This window comes from Mobula hypostoma, chromosome 16, assembly GCF_963921235.1.
Source record: "Mobula hypostoma chromosome 16, sMobHyp1.1, whole genome shotgun sequence".
Taxonomy (NCBI): domain Eukaryota; kingdom Metazoa; phylum Chordata; class Chondrichthyes; order Myliobatiformes; family Myliobatidae; genus Mobula; species Mobula hypostoma.
Window position 1 is genome coordinate 70674253 of NC_086112.1, and position 22004 is coordinate 70696256.

A 22004-nucleotide genomic window follows, 5' to 3' on the forward strand; every position below is an offset into this window, starting at 1 on the left:
CCCTGTAAAACCACAGATCTGTGCACTAGCTAACTGTGTAGCATCAGAACCTTGCATCCTCAGTTCTGCAGATCCACAGAATCATGAACTTGTGGAATTCTGCACACTCAGCCAGACTCCTGTAGAACTCTCCTTCCACAGAATTGTTCAGGCTTAGAGCCTAGTGATTGCAAAGCTGTTTAACCACCTTTGAAGAGGTAAATACAAGGAAAATTCAGGCTTCCCCGATAGAAATTTGATTAATATAATCTGGAAAAAAATTTGACAATTATTTATAAATCACAGTATATTAATTTTGTTTGAGAAGTAAATATCCAAACTTGATTCTATGTTGAATGCTGGTTTCTCGTATCAGGTATTAATCTATTCAGTTTTCAGAAGCAGTGAGTGTAGAGTAGTAAACACCAAACAAAAACATATTTTAATATTTTGGGAGATTCTTTCTTCATGGCCTACTACTGCAGAGCAAAACAACAAGAGTTCCTAGAGTCATTAGTCATAGAAGATGGGTATCTCATCCTAAAAAGGTGTTCCAATTGTCTCCACTCATGGATGTTTGCCTAGTGCATAAAGAATATCAGGTTCTAAAATACATTCAAAATCCGATTCAGATTAATTGTATTTGTATTCAATTGCTTCCACCAAAACTTACAGTAGAATCATGAATGATGGGATATTGGGTCTTGTGGCAAGTGAGTAATGTGAACAATGAGATTCTGGGAATAAGTGTAGTGAAGAATGAAAATCATAGGATTCTCAGAATGTGTGTGGTGCGATTCCGGGAATGAGCACAGCGAGCAACTGGGGTCTTGGACTCCAGGGTTGACGGATGTCAAGGAATGGGACTAATGGCAAATGAGGGCAGTCAGGAAGAGGAGTGGAATTTAGGAATGGGAGAGATGTGGAATGGGAGTGGATGAGTTTTTGAATTGAGCATTGTTGAGGACTGGGAGTGATGGGATTTGGGGAATGAATACAGGGTATTCAGGGAACAGTGGAATTCAGAGAATATCTATAGCTGAGGAATGAATAGGTGTCGTAGTATTTAGTGCCATGAGGTTGGGGCTATTTGAATTTTGATGATGATTCTGGTAGGGTGTAAGATGAATTCTAGAATTGTGCATATTAAGTTTTGGGAACACTTGAATTCTCGGACTAAGTGCAGGTAGGAACAGGAGTGATATGGAAGTGGTCACTGGTAGGCTAAGGTTCTTATTGCTCACTCCTCTATTCCAATTCCCACTATTGAACAGGAGATCCAACATGCAGTGTGGAAAAATAGATACATGAAGGAATTTATATACAGAGGGAGGGTGGACAAGTTACTCAAGAATCTGGGAATCTGCAAACAGGATAGGTACCATGCTGCTAAATAGGTAATTAGTGCAGAAATTGAACTACAAACATACCAAAGGAGGAATGCCGTTATGAAGTACTTATTTTATTAGGCCATATCCACTGGTGGACGTTGATTACTTTTTTGTGTGAGATTGTTTCCACAAGTCCAATGTAACATGATGAGGCTGTGGGACTCTACATGAGCCCCCTCCACTGGCTGCAACTTGTAATATTTCAGCGTGGTTCCTGTGACATAAAATTGGGTGAGGATGCACAAAGGGCAGAACAAGCCACAGTGAAAAAAATCGAGGCAGCAAACAGCGTGAAAACTATTATAGGTTTCAGAACCAAAACAGAAAGGAAATACGAAGGAGAATGCAGGCAAATTCAAGAATGTCTCAAGTCGCAGGATCTTGGATTTTATAGCTTGTTATGCTTACGTGGTGATGGAGATAAAGAAGTTTCTGATGACGTAGTCTAAAGTGGTGCCATGTCAAATCCTTAGAAAGTTGTTTCAAAGATGTAGAAAATACAGATCTATCAAAGGCACAGCAGAAAACTGCATTAACATTAGCGATTTACCCAGTTAGATTAGATTAGATTATGAGGACACGCAGTCCTCTTTTATTGTCATTTAGTAATGGATGCATTTAGAAAACAAAATGTATCAACAATTTGTTCCTTCAGAATGATATCACAGAAACACAAGACAAACCAAAACCAAAAAAAACCCCACAAAAACCACATAATTATAACATATAACAACAGTGCAAAGCAATACTGTAATTTGATAGAAGAACAGACCATGGGCACAGTAAAAAAAAAAGTCTCAAAGTCTCTCGAAAGTCCCATCATCTCACGCATATGGTTGAAGGGAGAAACTCTCCCTGCCATGAGCTTCCAGCACCGCAAACTTGCCAATGCAGCATCCTGGAAGCACCCCACCACGGACCAACTCTGAGTCCGTCCGAAAACGTCGAGCCTCCAACCAGCCCTCCGACACAGAGTACCATCTCTGCTGAACGCTTTGACCCCGGCCCCGGCAATAGGCAAAGCCGAGGATTTGGGGCCTTCCCCTCCGGAGATTGTCGATCGCACAGTAGCAGTGGCAGCGAAGCAGGCATTTCAGGAGTTTCTCCAGATGTTCCTCCATGCTTCTTATGTCTGTTTCCATCAAATCAGGATTGTGCACGGCCCCTATTTAACAAATACAACATCAATTCGGTGCGGCCGCATGCGCTGCGTCGTGTCGCCATCTCCTCCTCCCCTGAGAGTCACTCTCAGAAGTTCACCCCCAATAGAGTACCAGCCAAAGCCACAAACTCATTGGATGAAGCACCACTCTAGAAAAAAATCTAGAATTGGAAAGCAGAGAAATACTAACTTATTTTCTCTCCAGTTCTGATGAAGGATCTTCAAATTGAAAGTTAGTTTCTTCTTTCTTAGAGGCTGCTTGACCAACTAAGTCTTGCCAACATTTACTGTTTTAATTTCAATGTATTGTTTGCCTTCCTAGTCGCTTGTTGTATCTGCATGTTAACTGTCAATGATCTGTGTACAAGGATACCCAGATCCCTCTGAATATCTCTCACCAATGACGGTTTTTCTGCGAAATAATGACATCACATTTGTCCACATTATAATCTTTTTCTATATCCCTGAAGCCTTTATTCTTCTTTGGAGAATGAGAGGAGCAGTATCTTTGCTAAGCATTCTATTTTTCCAGGCCAGTAGCTTCCTTGCTGCTAAGGCCATAGATTGAAGTTAACCACTTGGTGAACTTGTTATACATCTCTTAAAACTGTGGCTAATATCGCTTCTGAGCTTTGTAATCAATGCCTGGTGAAATTTCAAATCAGTAGAAGCCCTGGCGTAATAGTAAATCAGTTGCCATGTTGGTGTATTCTATTGCCAAGGTCACATCAGGATTCTGGATTTTAGCAGGAGTGAACTATTCATCTGCCAGGAATAATTTCTGGCAACCATGTCAATGAAATAAGGCTTAGGCATTTTGGCTTTTATCCAAACACTACATCATGAGAAGTTTTAATGGCTTGCATGTGATTTAAAAGGCTGTTATGTTGTAGTAGAAAAACCACAAAATAAATGTGATTCCTATGTGTATGCATGTTTACTGTATCTCTTTACATTGGGGAAATTAAATAGTCATGCTAAGAGATCAAAAGTCCCTTTATTTTGAATTTCAATTCATCTAAACTTTCTTAATTATTTCTCTAACCAGTGAGCACATCACAAGGCATCCTTTATATTTCCTGATGAAGATTTTGGCCCAAAATATTCACTGTTTTCCCCTCTCCATAGATGCTGCCTGACCTACTTAGTTCCTCCAGCATTCTGTATGTGTTACTCTGGATTTCTAGCATCTGTAGAATCTCATGTTTTTATCCCAAACAGTTGACAGTCATTGAAGTATTTTTGACAAGTAATTGCTATAGGGAAGCATTGCAGACAATATGTCAATAGCACAATCCCAGTGCAATGAGATTAATGTCCAGGGGACATTGATCTTTGATCACTAGCACTTTGACTATGTGAGATCATTGCCTGCCACCTCCATATATTTGGCTCCACTGACGTCATAGGATCCAAATGAGGGATGATGCATTCAAATAACAGCTGATTTGTATGTAGGCATTTTGGCACGGTGGCCAAAATTTCTGCCAATGGTAAACATCAGAGAGCAATGCACACAAATTGCTGGAAGAGCTCAGCGGGTCAGGCAGGGTCTATGAAGAGGAATAAACAGCCCATGTTTTGGATAGATAGATAGATAGACATACTTTATTGATCCCAAGGGAAATTGGGTTTCGTTACAGTTGCACCAACCAAGAATAGAGTATAAATATAGCAATATAAAACCATAAATAATTAAATAATAATATGTAAATTATGCCAGATGGAAATAAATCCAGGACCAGCCTATTGGCTCAGAGTGTCTGACCCTCCAAGGGAGGAGTTGTAAAGTTTGATGACCACAGGCAGGAATGACTTCCTATGACGTTCAGTGTTGCATCTCGGTAGTACATTAATGTAGTGGATGGGAGACATTGTCCAAGATGGCATGCAACTTGGACAGCATCTTCTTTTCAGACACCACCGTCAGAGAGTCCAGTTCCATCCCCACAACATCACTGGCCTTAACGAATGAGTTACGAAGGGATTGAAGGGTTAATGGGTGGGTAGGTGGGTTAGTATTGGGTTAATTGGTCACTGCAAATGGCCTTGTGATTAGGGTTAATGGGTGGGTAGGTGGGTTAGTATTGGGTTAATTGGTCACTGTAAGTGGTCCTGTGATTAGGGTTAATGGGTGGGTGTCCAGAAGGACCTATTTCTTTAAATAAAATAAATAAATATTTCCCCCGATAATAATGCAGGGAGGAGAATGCCCCTGGTCTTTCAGTAATGCTAGAGGAAACTTTTGTGTCGAACTGAGAGTATTGCTGAGACCTCAGTTTGACCAGCCTTCTCCACTGTACGACTCATAACTTTGTGCCTCAGTGCTTCCTGTGAACCCAGATCCTGGACTGCATGATGCAGGAGGCAGTATCTCCTTTTCCCCTCTCTGTTCCCAATTGTGCACAAAGGATTTTTAATTATCCTTCAATTTTTACTGTAATTTCATTGATTTATATTAATTACTATTAATGTAAACATTTTCTTGTCAGTAAAATAAGTGAATGGCTTAATGTTAGTTTCTTTTCATTTTGAATCAACAGATCAAATTAGTGAAAAAGATGAAGGTCCTTATTACACACACCTTGGAGCAGGCCGTGATGTTGCTCAAATTCGAGAGCTAATGGAAAATAGGTACACCTATATTGACATCTTTGATCTCTACAATAAAGCAATCTGTGATATGTTTTTTGTTAATCTATATTTTTTTGTAACCAAGTTTGCAGATTGAATGTTCATTCTAAGAACTAATAGGTCTTATTGAACTTGTCTCCTTGTTGACTAGATAGTTGAAGCTTGTGGGGCTAGAAATTAGGGAAAGGTCTGTTCTTAATAATTACCTCCCTGAGGAATTAGTATACCAAAAACAATTTAAAATAAATGTGACCAGAAACACTGTGCATTCAGTAAGAATTCTACTTGTACATTTATTTCCTGTATTTGGTGGAATTTAAATAATATAGAGGAACATTAAACAAATGGAACCTGCAATGCATAGACCTGGTGAGTCAAATCGACTAAACTGGTAACTGCAACTCTTCGCGATGGTCAATGCATTCACAACAACTATAGGATGCCCCAAGTCCACCTGTACATACACAGGTATACCTCATTATATATAGTTCATGATTATTTGCACTATTGTTTTGTTTGCTTTTTGATTCTGTACAGCGAGAGCTCCGGGAAACCGGCATCAAATTCCCTGTGTGTGTCCACATACTTGGCCATATTAAAGGATTCTGATTCTGATTGACTTCGATGGCACAAGTCTACTGTGCCACGCCAATGGTTTTTGAGACTGCTTTGTGAAGGAAGCCATTGAAATAAAACTAGAGGAAAAGAATTTTAACAAAGACGAAGGTCTCGCTCTAAGTAAGAACTGGAATTCGTTTGTAAACAAGATGGGACAGCGGAAACCTGATTGGATGAGGACTAAGTGGACTAAGGGAGTATGAATACCACCAGTCTGGACATATCTAGTCACCATCCCTGATGAAAATGGCAAAGTTTGTCATCGAAACATTGGTTAAAATCGTTACCTTTACCTGGCTAGATGACCGAGAAGAGTTTATTCGTGAAATGGTTAATTCATGATTTTACTGGATTGTCTTAAAGGAAATCAGAAATCAAATGCTGTAAGACCATAAAATATAGGAGCAGAATTAGGTCATCTGGCCCATTGTGTCTGCTGTGCCATTCAGTCATGGCTGATTCTTTTTTTCTATCTCCTCCCCAACCCCAGTTCCTAGCCTTCTCCCTGTAACCTTTGATGCCATGTCCAATCAAGAACCTATCAATTTCTGCCTTAAACATGCCAATGACCTGGCCTCCACAGCTGCATGTGGCAACAAATTCCACAAATTCACCACCCTTTTGGCTAAAGAAATTTCTTTGCATCTATGCTTTGAAAGGGTGCCCCTCTATCCTGAAGCTATGACCTCTTGTCCTATACTCTCCCACCATGGGAAAGATCCTTTCACTCTGTCTAGGCCTTTCAACATTCGAAAGGTTTCAATGAGATCCCCCTCATCCTTCTGAATTCCAGCAAGAACAGACCCAGAGCCATCAAATGTTCCTCATATGATAATCCTTTCATTCCTGGAATCATCCTTGTGAACCTCTTCTGGACCTTCTCCAATATGAAGGGTCCAAAACTGTTCACAATACGCAAGGTGAAGCCTCACCAGTGCCTTATAAAGCCACAGTATCATATCCTTGCTCTTATATTCTAGACCTCTTGAAATGAATGCTAACGTGGCATTTGCCTTTCTCACTATTGACTCAACCTGCAAGTTAACCTTCAGGGTGTTCTGCACAAGGACTCCCAAGTCCCTCTGCATCTCAGATTCCTGGATTTTCTCCCTGTTTAGAGAATAGTCCACACATTTATTTCTACTACCAAAGTGCATGACTATGCATTTTCCAACATTGTATTTCATTTGCCACTTCCTTGCCCATTCTCGTAATTGAAGTTCTTCTGCATCCTACCTGTTTCCTCAACACTACCTGCCCCTCCAATAATCTTCGTATCATCTGTAAACTTGGCAACAAAGCCATCTATTCCATCATCTAAATCATTTATATACAGTATAAAAAGAAGTGGTTCCAACACCGACCTGTTGCAGAACACCATGAGTCACTGACAGCCAACCAGGAAAGGATCCTTTTATTCCCACTCACTGCCTCCTACCAATCAGGCAATGCTCTAACCATGTTCGTAACTTTCCTATAATACCATAGACTCTTAACTTGGTAAGCAGCCTCATGTGTGGCACCTTGTCAAAGGCCCTCTGGAAGTCCAAATATACAACATCCACTGCATCCCCTTTATCTATCCTACTTGTAATCTCCTCAAAGAATTCCAACAGGTTTGTCAGGCCAGAATTTCCCTGAAGGAAAACATGCTGACGTTGTACTATCTTGTCCTGTGTCACCAAGTACCACATCACCTCATCCTTAACAATTGACTCTAACATCTTTCCAACCACTGAGGTCAGGCTAACTGGTCTATAATTTCCTTTCTGCTGCCTTTCTCTTTTCTTAAAGAGTGGATTGACATCTGCAATTTTCCAGTCCTCTGGCACCATGCCAGAGTCCAATGATTTTTGAAAGATCATTTCTAATGCTACCATAATCTGATGCTACCTCTTTCAGAACCCTAGGGTGCAGTTCTTCTGGTCTGGCTGACTTATGTAACTTTAGGTCTTTAAGCTTTTTGAGCACCTTCTCTCTTGTAACAGTAACTGCACCCATTTCTCTTCCTTCACATACTACAACATCAGACATATTGCTAGTGTCTTCCACTGTGAAGACTGATGCAAAATACTCATTTAGTTCATCAGCCATCTCCTTGTCCCCCATTATTATTTCTCCTGCCTCATTTTCTAAAGGTCCTATATCCACTGTCATTTCTCTTTTATTTTTAGCATACTTGAAAGATCTTTTACTGTCCACTTTGATATTATTTGCTAGGTTGCTTTCACATTTCATCTTTACCCTTCTAATGATTTTTTTAGTTGCTCTCTGCAGGTTTTTAAAAACTTCCCAATTCTCTATCTTCCCACTAATTTTTGCTTTGTTGTATGCCCTTTCTTTTGCTTTTACAATAGCTTTGAGTTCCTTTGACGGCCATGGTTGCACTATTTTACCATTTGAGTATTTCTTCATTTTTGGAATACACATGTCCTGCACCTCCTTCATTTTTCCCAGAAACTCTCACCATTGCTGCTCTGCTGATATCCCTGCCAGCAGCTCCTTCCAAATTACTTCCAAATCCTCTCTCATACCACTGTAATTTCCCTTACTCCACTGAAATACTGTTACATCAGACTTTACTTTCTCCCTCTCAAATTTCAAGATGTACACAATCATATTGTGATCACTATTTCTTAAGGGTTCTTTTATCTTAAACTCCCTACTCGCCTGCTGTTCATTACATAACAGTATAGCTGATACCATAGTAGGTTCAACATCAAACTGCTCTAAAAAGCCATCTCTTCAGCATTCAAGAAACTCTCTCGCTTGAGATCCATTACCAACTTGATTTTCCCCAATCGACCTGAAAGTTGAAAGCACCTATGACTACCATAACATTGCCCTTTTGACTTGCCTTTTCTGTTTCCTGTTGTAACCTGTGAACCACCTCCCAGCCACTATATACAGTGGTATGCAAAAGTTTGGGCACCCCGGTCAAAATTTCTGTTACTGTGAATAGTTAAGTGAGTAGAAGATGAACTGATCTCCAAAAGTCATAAAGTTAAAGATGAAACATTTTTTCCAACATTTTAAGTAAGATTAGTGTATTATTTTTGTTTTGTGCGATTTTTGAGCTCTCAGATAACTTTTACCAAGGTCTCAGACCTTAATTAGCTTGTTAGGGCTATGGCTTGTTCACAGTCATCCTTAGGAAAGGCCAGGTGATGCAAATTTCAAAGCTTTATAAATACCCTGACTCCTCAAACCTTGTCCCAACAATCAGCAGCCATGGGCTCCTCTAAGCAGCTGCCTAGCACTCTGAAAATTAAAATAAATGATGCCCACAAAGCAGGAGAAGGCTATAAGACGGTGGTCCCCAACCTCTGGGCCGCGGACCGATACCGATCCGCGAAGAATGCAGTGGTGCAACAGTATCCGGAGTGCACCCAGCACACCTTTAAGAAAAAAGCCAAAATAAACAAGCTAATTAATTAGCTGCTGCCCGGCACATAAATGTCGGCCCAGATCAGAGATGATTGCCGATTGTGTCGACACATACCGCTGCACCACTGCATGCTGTGCGGATTGGTATCGGTCCGCGGCCTGGAGGTTGGGGACCACTGCTATAAGAAGATAGTAAAGCGTTTTCAGGTAGCCATTTTCTCAGTTCGTGATGTAATTAAGAAATGGCAGTTAACAGGAATGGTTGAGGTCTGGTAGACCAAGAAAACTTTCCGAGAGGACTGCTCGTAGGATTGCCAGAAAGGCAAATCAAAACCCCCATTTGACTGCAAAAGACCTTCAGGAAGATTTAGCAGACTCTGGAGTGGTGGTGCACTGTTCCACTGTGCAGCAACACCTGCACAAATATGACCTTTGTGAAAGAGTCATCAGAAGAAAACGTCCTCACCTCAAAATTCAGTATCAGGAGTTTATAAAGAAACAAGCCTGATGCATTTTGGAAACAAGTCCTGTGGACTGATGAAGTTAAAATAGAACTTTTTGGCTGCAATGAGCAAAGGTATATTTGGAGAAAAATTGGTGCAGAATTTCATGAAAAGGACACCTCTCCAACTGTTAAGCACGTGGATGGATCGATCATGCTTTGGGCTTGTGTTGCAGCTAGTGACACAGGGAACATTTCACTGGTAGAGGAAAGAATGAATTCAATTAAATACCAGCAAATTCTGGAAGCAAACATCACACGGTCTGTAAAAAAGCTGAAGATGAAAAGAGGATGGCTTTTACAACAGGATAATGATCCTAAACACACCTCAAAATCCACAATGGACTACCTCAAGAGGCGCAAGCTGAAGGTTTTGCCATGGCCCTCACAGTCCCTGACCTAAACATCATCGAAAATCTGTGGCTAGACCTCAAAAGAGCAGTGCATGCAAGACGGCCCAAGAATCTCACAGAACTAGAAGCCTTTTGCAAGGAAGAATGGGCGAAAATCCCCCAAACAAGAATTGAAAGACTCTTAGCTGGCTACAGAAAGCATTTACAAGCTGTGATACTTGCCAAAGGGGGTGTTACTAAGTACTGACCATGCAGGCTGCCCAAACTTTTGTTTCAGGCCCTTTTCCTTTTTTTGTTATTTTGAAACTGTAGAAGATGGAAATAAAAAAGTAATCTTCTTAAAATATTAAAGAAATGTGTCTTTTTTAACTTTATGCCTTTTGGAAATCAAGTCATCTTTTACTCGCTTAGCTATTCACAGTAACAGAAATTTTGACCGGGGTGCCCGAACTTTTGCATACCACTGTAACTGCCATCAACGTCCTTTTACCTTTGCAGTTTCTTAACTCAGCCCACAAGGATTCAATGTCTTCTGATCCTATATCACATCTTTCTACTGATTTAATGCCATTCTTTACCAGTTGAGCCACACCATTCCCTCTGCCTACCTCCTATCCCTCCGATATAACGTGTAACCTTGGACATTCAGCTCCCAACTACAACCATCCTTCAGCCATGATTCAGTGATGGCCACAACATCATACCTGGCAATCTGTATTATTGCATCGAGATCATCCACCTTATTTCTTATACTATGCGCATTTGGATACAACACCTTGAGTACCGTATTTGCTGTCCTTTCTGACTCTGCATCCCTAATGATTTGATACTCAGCCTGTGGCTGTAACTAAGTCCCCTGCCTGCCCTTCCTGACAATCCAACTACACGCTATCTTTACTTTTTTACCATCCATCCTTTCCTGAGTCCCTTCATTCCAGTTCCCACCCCGCAGCCAGGTTAGTTTAAACCCTCCCCAACAGCTCTAACAAACCTGCCTGCGAGAATACTGGTTATGCTGTTTTTTTAAATAATGTTTTTAGTCTTGTGACTGAGAGTAATAGTCTTGTTAATGCTTTTGCTTCTCTCAGGTTTAGCAAGAAAGGCAGTGCTATAAGAATCGAGAAAATTATTTACACTGGCAAGGAGGGAAAAAGCAGTCAAGGATGCCCTATTGCAAAATGGGTGAGCTTTAATTTTATTCCACAATCTGAAAAAGATGGCCATTACATTGATTTGCACTTGGTTGTTTAGAATCAATTTGGATTTTTGGGAAAAGACAAAAATACAATGCAAGTGCTGTTGATCATAAAACTCTATTTGGACAGAAGCAAGCCCTTCGGTCAGTGATTTCTGTGTTGACCATGATGTTAATCCAAACTAATCTCTTCTTGCTCCACTTAGTTTATTTCCCTCCATTTCCTGACTCTTCAGTGTGACTTTTAAACTTGGCTATCTCGTGTGCTTTCCCTACTTCCACTGGCAGTGTATTCAGACACCCAACAGTGTGCTTCATAAATCTTTTAAAACTTTCTTCTTAAGGCTATTCCCTCTAGTATTCAACATGTTCATCCTGGGGAGGAGGAAGATTCTTACTGTCTACCTTATCTATAACTCTCATTACTTTACATACTGTACTTCCGTTAGGTTGCCTCTTAATCTCTGACACTTCTCAGAAAACATTCCAAGTTTATCCAACTTTTTAAAGTTGATGCTGTGAATCTTTTCTGCATCCTATCCAAAGCCTCTACAGCTTACTATAATGAGGCAACTAGAAGTACTCACAGCACTGCAGGTGTGGTCTAACTAAAGTTTTATACAAGTGCAAGATGTTGTCTGTACTTTTATAGTTGACACCATGAGGCACCATGCTGCCTTTACCACTCTTACCTACTTGTGTTGCACTTTCAGGGAGCTATGGACTTTCACCCCAAGATCCTTTTGTAAACCAGTGTCCCTAAGGATTCTGCTATTTACTGTATACTTGCCTTTCAAAAGAGGAAAGTACACTGACCTCTCAGAGGGCAACACCTCACATGTCTCTGGACTAAACTCCATCTGTTACATCTCCATTCAAATTTCTAACTGCTCTATATCCTGCTGAATCCTTTAACAACCCTCCTCACTATTCATAACTCTACTGACTTACATTTTCATCCAAAGCATTTGTTAGGAGCAACAGGGTAGTGTTAGCATAACACCAATGACTCAGGTTCAGTTCCATCACTGAAGGGGTTTGTACATTCTCCTTGTCTCTGTGTTGGCTTCTAGGTACTCTGGTTTCCTCCTACATTCCAAAGATTAATTGGTCACTTTGGTGTAATTAGACAGCATGGGCTCATTGGGCCTGAATGGCCGGTTACCGTGATGTATCTCAGAGTAAGTCAATGATATCTCACAAACAGTGGTGGTCCTAGCAGCGATCTGAGCAGCACACCACTGCTCACAGAATTCCAGTCAGAATAGCACCACTACTCTTTTTCTTCCGTGCCCAAGCCAGATTTGAATCCAAGCTATCAACTCTCCATGGATCAGCCTTCCACGAGGGACCTTGTTCAGTGCTTTACTAAAGTCCAAGTATACAGTACAGCATCCACTGCCCTAACTCTATCAATCATCTTCGTCACCTCCTCAAGACAACTTAATCTTAACCTCCCTGGCACAAAGCCATCTTATCTATTGCAAGTAAGTCTATGCTTCTCCTAGATTCAAGTAGATTTTATCCCTAAAAATCTTCATCAATAATTTCCCTGTATGTTATACTCAAACTTTCTAATTGGCTTCCATAGGCTTTTGCTTACAAGTCTCTGTCACCCAGCAATATAAAGTCTGGTGCTCTCTCCTGAATACGATGTGTCTCTGAAAATTTGTTCATGAATAGCACACAGTCAGAACCAATTAGACTATTAAATTCAATGTCAAATCACGTACTCAAAGTGAGATAATGAGATGGGTATAAGTATTGGACTCTGAGTGGTTGAGCTCAAGTAAAAGTGAAAGTAAAATTTTCAGTGCAGGAGAGATTATTGGTCAGTAACTCCAATGTTCGGTGGCGAGTTTCAAAGGTTTCAAAGGTACATTTAATGTCAGAGAAATGTATACAATATACATCCTGAAATGCTTTTTCTTCACAGCCATCCACAAAAACAGAGGAGTGCCCTAAAGAATGAACGACAGTTAAATGTTAGAACCCCAAAGTCTCCCCCAGCTCCCTCCCCCCACGCGTAAGCAGCAGCAAGCAACAATCCCCCCGTCCTCCCACCAGCAAAAAAAGCATCGGCACCTGCCCCCGAGCACTCAAGTGTGAGCAAAGACACAGACCTGCAGTTACCCCAAATACTACGTGTTTCACCCGATATTCAACATACCACAGGCTCTCTCTCTCCCTAATGAGGCAGAAGGAGGTGTCTCCATTTTCCCAGCGAGCGGAGAGACATAACAAACAACTCACTGGTTTATGATGTTAAAAGTCCGTTAGGTCACTTTTTTTTCGAGCTCTGTGCCAAAAGATCTGGACACACAGCCGTAGATATTCCAACTTCCCTGATGATACGCGGGTCTCCTGCCGTGACACCGACCTTCGATCCGCCCACCTCCAAAGCTCTGATCCTAAACCTCCAGAGCTGAGCCTGACTCTTAGGCCAAGCCCATGGTGTGCGGAACAACAACAGCCAATTATGAAACCCCAAGAGTGGGTCCCATTCCCACAAAGAACCGTAGTCAGTGTGTAACTCCAGGTCAAAAGAATCCGGAAAGGGAAAAATAAAGATATCAGAGATGGAAATAGAACTGTTTCCAAAGATGCAAGCAAAGGAGTTGCTGTTCAGCGCCATCATCACTCCGCTCCACCTCTGAACAGCAAATACTGTTCTGCATATTTCAGTATTGAATCTCACACTGAAGTAGCACAGCTTCAGCAGAGTTAGGGCATCTTGGAAGTAATTCATCGCTTTCCACAATTTCAAACATGTTGGGTCCCTGGAAAAGGTATAGATGTTGAATCCAGTGACTTGGCGTCAACCAAAGATATTTCTGTCCAAATCCTTTGGAATATAAATTGCACTCACCGCAGTGTTTGATGAGTATTCCATTACCCTGAACATAGACGAGTACAGCACAGGAACAGGCCATTCGGCCCTCATACTGTGCCAAAACAGGTAAAAAGCAAATCCAAAACACCCATGCGCTAACCCCATAGTGCTACCTACCATGTCCCTATCCTTCCATCTTCGTAACATCCCTGTGCCTATCCAAACAGCTCTTAAAAGCCTCTGATGTATTTGCCTCTACCACTGTACCAGGAAATGCACTTCAGGCATCCACAACTCTTTGAGTAAAAAACTTACCCCTCACATGTCCCTTGAACCTAATCCCTCTCACCTTCAATACCTACCCTCCGACTATACTAAAAAAGAAAAAGGCTTGCCTCTTCTTAAATGTACCACCGTCTTCTCTTGCCAAAGCCTGTTAAGCCAAAGGCTTAATACTCGCCTGAATCACTGAGACACTCAAACAATGACCGCTCCACTTGAGCCCACCCTCGCTTTAGGTACAGCTGAGTTTAGGCCTCTGACGCAGACACCTACTGCACCTGTGCAGTCCAGAAAGACCGGCCTTGCCTGAATCTGTTGCTTCTATCCTATCTCTCGACTTCAGTATGGGTCTGACCCGATATGCCCTCCTCTGGATTTGAACATTCTGAGTGAATTGCAGAATGCACCATTACAGCTAACCCAGCCGTTCTTTGGCTCTTGGGTGTATTGTTCATTCGTTATGTACCATGTCTTTAATATAGGCGATCATGATCTTTTCATGACCATGATTTTTCTTGGCAAATTCTTCTACAGAAGTGCCATTGCCTTCTTCTGGGCAGTGTCTTTACAAGACAGGTGACCCCAGCTATTATCAATAACCTGCAGAGACTGTCTGCCTGTCGTTGGTGGTCGCATAACCTGGACTTGTGATATGCACCAGCTGCTCATACAACCATTCAGCACCTGATCCCATGGCTTTCCGTGACCCTGATTATGGGCTTAGCAGGTGTTACGTCTTGCCCAAGGGTAACCTGCGGGCTAGTGGAGGAAAAGGGCGCCTTCTACCTCTTTTGGTAGAGACGTATCTCCATCCCACCCTCTTCTTGAGTGTTTTTTTAAAATTTAACAGCTTGAATAAATATTAATAGTTTTTTTCCAGGAATGTGTTATTCATACAAAAGAAGACAATACACGTAAAACTTGATCAGTAACATTAAGAGAAATAATTCCTAAATCTTTAGTAGAAAGGAAAGAGGTATTAATCCACAGAATCACAGAAGCCATTAGGTCCATCAGCCCTGGAATTTCAAAATGCTATCCGGTTAGTCCTGGCGTCCCACTCTTTCTCCAAAGCACTGCACATATCCCTTTACACATGTATATCAATTTTATTTGAAACTTGCTATTAGATTTCAGGGAATACACTGAAGTGTGTATAAACCCACTGTAGTAAATCATTCTCTTGCTCTTACCCACATTTGTCTTTAACTGTTACACACTTAATTGAAACTGCTGCCCAGTTGATCCAATAGCATTAGAGAATGATCACTGAAACTGAAATTGGAACTTAAAATTGAGATGTATAGGTGGAGTTAAGATCCAAATCAGTAATGATTTAATTAAACATGGGACTGTTTCAGAGGACTGAATCCTCCTGATCACAGAATGTTATGTTTCTAAACAAAAGAAAAATGAGATTAGTGTGTTTGCATGTGGTTGCTTAAACTTACAGTCATGGTTCCTTTCTGCTGCTGACAGGTGCTTCGCCGAAGTTGCGTGGAAGAGAAGTTGCTCTGCCTGGTCCGGGAGCGAGCTGGCCATTCGTGCGATACTGCAGTGCTGGTTGTCCTGATCCTGGTGTGGGAAGGAATCCCACTGCCACTTGCTGACAGACTGTATGTGGAGCTCACAGACACTCTGAGGAGACATGGTGCCCTGACCAGCCGCAGATGTGCACTAAATGAAGAGTAGGAACACAGCATTCTTCAGTCTCTTGTTTATCTTCACTGCACTGTATTAATTTTAGATGGGTCAAAGCAGAGCGGAGCCAGATGGCTATCCTTTTACCTCTGGGAAATGAGCTGAATGACTACTCCATCAGCTGACTGTTTGAGTCTAGTGTGGAAAGAGGAGTTCTACCTAATACAGGTTTCATTATGAAAAGCATTCATAGTTGGACCCAAGGTGTTATTCAAGAGTGGAGGGGCATTTGTTTGACTGTTCAGAAGCTGATACCAAGTGTCTTGTGTAGAATGGGTTCTATTCCCCAGCACAAATAAATGTAACATAAATTGTACAGCACTTCATTATGTGTTTCAAGAATTGTGGCATTGGTTTGCTACAAAAGCTTGAAGTTTAGAATGTAAAGATCCACTTTTTCACTCTACTGACTCGTAGTGCTATAGTGTTCCACCTTCAGGACCCATGTGCACTTTTGGGCAAGGTTTCAAATGTAGCATCACTGAACACAATACCATGACAGAAGGAAGGATTAAATTTTATATTGCAATGGGAGAAGTGCTCTTGTCAAGGTGCATTGTGGGATTGCAGTGTCCCAAAGTGTGCCCACTGCTACTGCTAGTTTGCGGAATCTGTCTCCTCCTACATGTGGTGCAAATGGATGGCAGAATTGTGGATGTAATCTTTGTATAAAGGGTCACTCTTTAATTACACGTAATGTAAAGCTTGGTACTTCCCCGAATGTTGTGGAGACTGTAGTAATTCACTGTCAGCAAGAGCAATAGGATGGAAAATCAATGGCCCATGGATTCATATTATTTTCAATTAATGTAGTCAGGACTGACATAACTTTGGCCCTTGTCTCACCCTGAACATAAATTGCAGGCTTTTAATCGTTTGGTTGATATCATTCAACACATCCCATAGGAGCATAGTTCTCTGTAACTCACACAAAAGGAGATTCACGAGAATGATCCCAGGAATGACAGCTCTGGGCTTGTATTTGCTGGGCTTTAGAGGAATAAGGTGGGGTGGTGGGGATCTCATTGAAACCTATCGAATATTGAAAGGCCTAGATAGGTAGAGAGGATGTTTCCTATAATGTTGGGGTCAAGGACTGGGGGCACCGCCTCAGAATACAAGGATGTCCCTTTAGAATATAGATGAGAAGGAGTTTCTTTAGCCAGAGGGTGGTGAAACTGTGGAATTCATTGCCACGGACAGCTGTGGAGCAGAATTAGGCCATTTAGCGCATCAAATCTGCTCTGGAATTCCAACATGGCTGATCTATTATCCCTCTCAACCCTATTCTCCTGCCTTCTTCTGGCAAGTCATTGAGTATATTTAAAGTGGAGGGTGTTAGGGTTTCAAAGGTTACCAGAAGAAGGCAGGAGAATAGGGTTGAGAGGGATAATAGATCAGCCATGTTGGAATTTCAGAGCAGATTTCATGCGCTAAATGGCCTAATTCTGCTCCTATGACTTGTGATCTTATGATATATACAGGATTGTTCAAGGATGAGCACTTGTATCATATTCAGTGCAACGGTTGCTTTACCCCACCCAGGGTCAAAAAAATAGTCCTAAGTTGACAAGAGTTCATCTTTAGTCCTTAAGTGAATCTGCAACAGGCAAGAATCTCAATCTTCCCTGATAGGTACCTTTTGCTCAGTCTAACTCAGGATTTCATACACCACTCCTGAATTGGCTTTGAAATCTAGTTCATAGAAAGGGTAAAGGATTCTTTTGCCTTTTCTTCAAGAGGTGACAGAAGATGATGCAAATTTCTTTTTTTTTTAATTTTATTTTTATTTGGATAAGGAATTCACAAATATCATGTACTTTTTTCACACATATAACCTTTTCCATTTTTTTTATATGTATAAAACTATAATTATTTATACATTCTTAAGTACACATTGAGATGATATAAAAGGAAATTAGACACTTAAATAGATAATTATGTACTGTGGTAATTCTAATCTATTAGGCTAAGTAATGGTATTAGTTGTTAAGAAAAATTGTAATAATAGTTTCCATATAACTCTTCTGGACCATTTCCACTGGTCCAAAATGTTGTATATAAGCCTATGTAACAACCATTGTAGGTGTTTATATCCTAATTTGTTCATGCTTGTTCCTGCCCGCAGACATAATTATCCAATCCCTATGTACTTATTTACTTAATTTTTCATTTTTTATCCCTTTCCCAAATCTTTCCCTTTACTTGTGTTAATTCTCTATTTTCCAAAAGAAAACAAAAAAAAAGACATTTAGACTAGGGGTGCTTACGTTAGCAATATTACTGTGTTGATGAGAAGAGCAGTATAAATCATTAGGAGAGTCATCTAAAGTCTGCTCGCATTGGGGTTATATATTCAATCCACTTATTCCAGATTTGATAAAATTTTTCTTTTTAAATTCTCAGGGAGTAAGTCAACTTTTCCATTTTAAATATTTCCAAGATAATTTCATGCCAATCTTCTAATGTAGGTGGTATTGGATTTAGCCACTTTCTAGTGATTGATTTCTTACTTGCCGCTAAGAGGGCCTGCAGCAACTTTATATCTTCCTTCTGTTCAAGAAACAATACATGCCCCAAATAGAGCGTCTCAAAGTTCAGAGGTATCTGGGACCTAAGTACCTTAACTAATGTTCTATGGATACCTTCCCAATATAGACTTAATTTAGGGCAATCCCAGAAAATATGAGAATTATTTGCCTCCTTGGAGCCGCACCTTCTCCAACACGTCACGTTTGTATCTTTATATTTTTCCTGATATGGGGTCTTGAAGTATCTTATAATGTTTTTCCAACAATGTTCTCTCCAAGTCAAAGAATTAGTCGAGGACCATTGAAAGCTGCAGATTTTCCCCCAAGCCTCCTCTGAAAGTACCAACCCCGCTTCTTTCTCCCACTTCTCTTTAATATACAGTGTATTTACATTTTTAGCATGGGAGAGTGCATTATATACTCGAGAAACTGATTTACTAGGTATTGAACTGCAAGCCGAATTCAGAATCTTGAAAAATTCTAATTCTGCTGTTGATAGGTCTGTATATCTACAACTCTGGTTAACATAGTTTCGTACTTGAAGGTACCTAAAAAAGTCATTATGTTCTAGGCCATGTTTGTCCTGCAGGATTTGGAAACTTTGTAATACTCTTTTATCTATAAATGAGAGGTAGGTTGTAAGACCTTTCTTTATCCATAGCTCAAATCTTTTATCTCCTCTGTTGGGAAGGAATTCGGTATCATATGCACACCATTTAAAGAGTTTTAACATGTTATTAATTCCACATGAATTAACCACCTTCTGCCATACTTTTAATGTAAGATTTATCCAACTGTTTTTAAATTTTTCCAACTGGGCCATCAATCCTTTGTCAGCTATTGAGGCCTGTCGAGGAAAACTGTCAACTAATCCAAATTCTATTTCTTTCCATCTAGCCTTATATTCCCTATTACACCAATATAACAGAGGGGTTATCTGTGAGGCATAAAAATAATTTCTCAGGCAAGGAAGAACCATACCTCCTCCTTCCCTAACTGTAAGGTGTTATATCGAATTCTAGGTTTCTTTCCTTGCCAAATGAAGCGGGAAATCCATTTGTCCCATTCCCTGAATTGATTATCATCCACCTCCACCGGTAAAGTACAGAAAAGATACAATAACCGAGGAAGAATATTCATTTTTATAGTATTTATCCTTGAATTTAAACCTAAAAAGGGGATAAGATTCCATCTATGCATATCTGCTTTTATCTCTGAGATTAATGGCCCATAATTTACCTGTGACAGTGTTGAAAGATCCTTCGGCAGGGTTATTCCTAAATATTTTAATGATTTAGCTTCCCACTTAAGATCGTATGTATCCTGCAATTTTTTGGATGGTGTATAATTTAGGGACATAACCTGTGTTTTCTTTACATTTATTTTATAACCTGATATTTTCCCAAAGTCATCCAACAGTGTAAACAATCCTATAAATGATTTTTCTGGTTCACTCAGATAGACCAAAACATCATCTGCGAATAACGCCACTTTCTGTTCAATCCCTGCCACCTTGATACCTTTTACGATTTTGCTCTGACTTATTAGTCGGGCAAGCGGTTCAATATATAGCGCAAAAAGGAGAGGAGAAATTGGGCATCCCTGTCTAGTGCCTCTCTCTAAGATGAAGGGGTCAGAGAGGTCCCCATTTATCTTAATTCAGGCTGTAGGGCTGTCATATAGAGTCTGAATTACTTTAATAAACTTTTCTTGAAAGCCGAATCTTCCTAACACTCTGTATAGGAATGCCCAACTAACTGAATCAAAAGCTTTCTCAGCGTCCAATCCTACTACCATTCTTATTAGATTCTCTCTCGTTCTTATTAACCTATTCTAATATGTGCAGAGTTCTCCCTATGTTGTCCTGTGTTTGTCTTTGTTGAATAAATCCAGTCTGGTCTAAATGGATTAGGCCAGGTAAAAGCTTTTCCAATCTGCACACAAATATAGATGTAAATAGTTTGTAATCTAAATTAAGAACACTAATTGGCCGATAATTGCCACATTCTAGTTTATCTTTACCCTCTTTAGGAATAACTGAAATAATCGCTTCTCTCCAGGAAGGTGGAGTTTCTCCTCTCTGCAAGATCCAATTAAAGGTGTTAAGTAGTAATGGGGCTAACTGTGTCTTCAGGGACTTGTACCACTCTGAGGTAAACCCATCAGAACCCGGGGACTTCCCAGCCTTTAACCTAGAGATGGCCACGTTCAGTTCTTTGCCAGTTACTGGTTCTAATAAACTTTCATTTTGTAAATCTGTAAGTTTAGGTAGATCTAAAAAATTCAATACACTGTCTATATAGGGCTCAATGGGGGCCCGGGGTTGGGAGTACAGCTCTCGATAATATGTTTCAAAACTCTCTTGAATTTTCCCTATTGTACTCTCCACAAGCTTTGTCTTTGGATTCTTTATTTTATGAATTGTATTGTCTGCTTGTTGTTTTCGTAATTTATATGCTAATAATCTAGCTGATTTACCTCCTACTTCATAATTCTTTTGTCTCAGGTAAAGAAAATTTCTTTGAGTTTCCAACGTATAAATATCGTCAATTTCACTTTGCAATTTCCTAATTTCCTGTTTTCAATTTGAATTACTTTTGTTGCTATCTACAACTTGAAGTTGTTTTAATTTTCCTTGAAGGTCTGCTAATTTTTGTGCATTGATTTTTTTCATGTGAGTGGTAATGGAAATAATTTTCCCTCTCAGTACAGCTTTCAATGTATCCCATAAGATCACTGGTGATGTTTCTCCCGTGTCATTAAGGTCTAGATATTCTTTGATTTCTCCCCTCAATCTCTCCATTACTTTTGGGTTATTGAGTATATGTGAGTTTAGCCTCCATAGTGTTTTCCTCATTTTCCTTTCCAGGATTAGAGACATAGAGACTGGGCTATGATCCGACAGATCAATTGTTGCAATATTACAGTTTTTTATTCTGAGTCTATCTGTATTAAAGATAAGGAAATAGTCTATCCTTGAATAGGCTGAATGAGGGAAAGAGTAATGTGTATAATCTTTACTAGTAGGATGTAATTCCTTCCAGACATCTATAATTCCCAACTCCTCCATCAATGAATTCATTTTCCGAGTCAGAGGTTTATTCTGAGTAACTATTCTTGAAAGAATCTAATACAGGATTTAATCTGATATTAAAATCCCCTCCACAAATTACTACCCCTTGAGAACTGACCATTAGGTCAAAAATGTGTCTATAAAATGACCATTCACAACCAGGAGGAGCATAAACATTCAGCAATGTTATTTCTGTACCTTCTATTCTTCCTGTGATTTTTACAAACCGTCCATCTTTGTCTTTAGTCTCTGAAATATGTTCATAATTAAGAGTACTTGATATTAAAGCAGCTACCCCTCTTTTGTGACTCAATTTATATGATGAATAAAATACATGCTTAAAGCCCATTCTTCTTAATTTTC

At 40.2% G+C, this 22004-nt stretch overlaps 1 protein-coding gene across 2 annotated transcripts in view; it reads left to right on the forward strand.

The window, feature by feature from the left end:
• LOC134357478 (methylcytosine dioxygenase TET2-like) overlaps positions 1-22004 on the forward strand; it is a 188568-nt gene that overhangs the window by 119302 nt on the left and 47262 nt on the right. For both annotated transcript variants that reach the window (XM_063069096.1, XM_063069097.1), the window contains 3 exons: positions 5076-5166; positions 11115-11208; positions 15816-16024. In XM_063069096.1, the coding sequence (XP_062925166.1) occupies positions 5076-5166; positions 11115-11208; positions 15816-16024 (394 nt within the window). The remainder of the gene's footprint in view (positions 1-5075; positions 5167-11114; positions 11209-15815; positions 16025-22004) is intronic.